The sequence below is a fragment of the Aptenodytes forsteri genome, unplaced genomic scaffold (assembly GCF_000699145.1).
Source record: "Aptenodytes forsteri isolate BGI_AS27 unplaced genomic scaffold, ASM69914v1 Scaffold304, whole genome shotgun sequence".
NCBI classification, from domain to species: Eukaryota; Metazoa; Chordata; class Aves; order Sphenisciformes; family Spheniscidae; genus Aptenodytes; species Aptenodytes forsteri.
Window position 1 is genome coordinate 697,954 of NW_008794886.1, and position 206 is coordinate 698,159.

Below are 206 nucleotides of genomic sequence, written 5' to 3' on the forward strand. Positions count from 1 at the left end.
GCTGGGGGGGCTCGGGGGGCCATGGGGCCAGTGCCCCACGCTCAGGGGCACCTCTCTCCCCAGTTCGCGCTGGCGACAGACAAATTCGAGCTGGGCTACACGGAGAGGGGGCACTGCCTGGGCGAGCCCGACACCCTGCTCGCCCCACCCCAGCGTCTCCAGTGGGACATCCCCCAGGAGGTGGGTCCAACCCACGAGTGCCCCCA

The 206-nt window shown here is 71.4% G+C and overlaps 1 protein-coding gene across 1 annotated transcript in view; it reads left to right on the plus strand.

The window, feature by feature from the left end:
- The window catches only part of CPT1B (carnitine palmitoyltransferase 1B), a gene marked incomplete at its 3' end in the record, with an annotated part of 30,637 nt that overhangs the window by 4,229 nt on the left and 26,202 nt on the right, over positions 1–206 (plus strand). Inside the window, exon 5 of the mRNA XM_019470892.1 lies at positions 32–180. Coding sequence (XP_019326437.1) covers positions 32–180 — 149 coding nt within the window. The remainder of the gene's footprint in view (positions 1–31; positions 181–206) is intronic.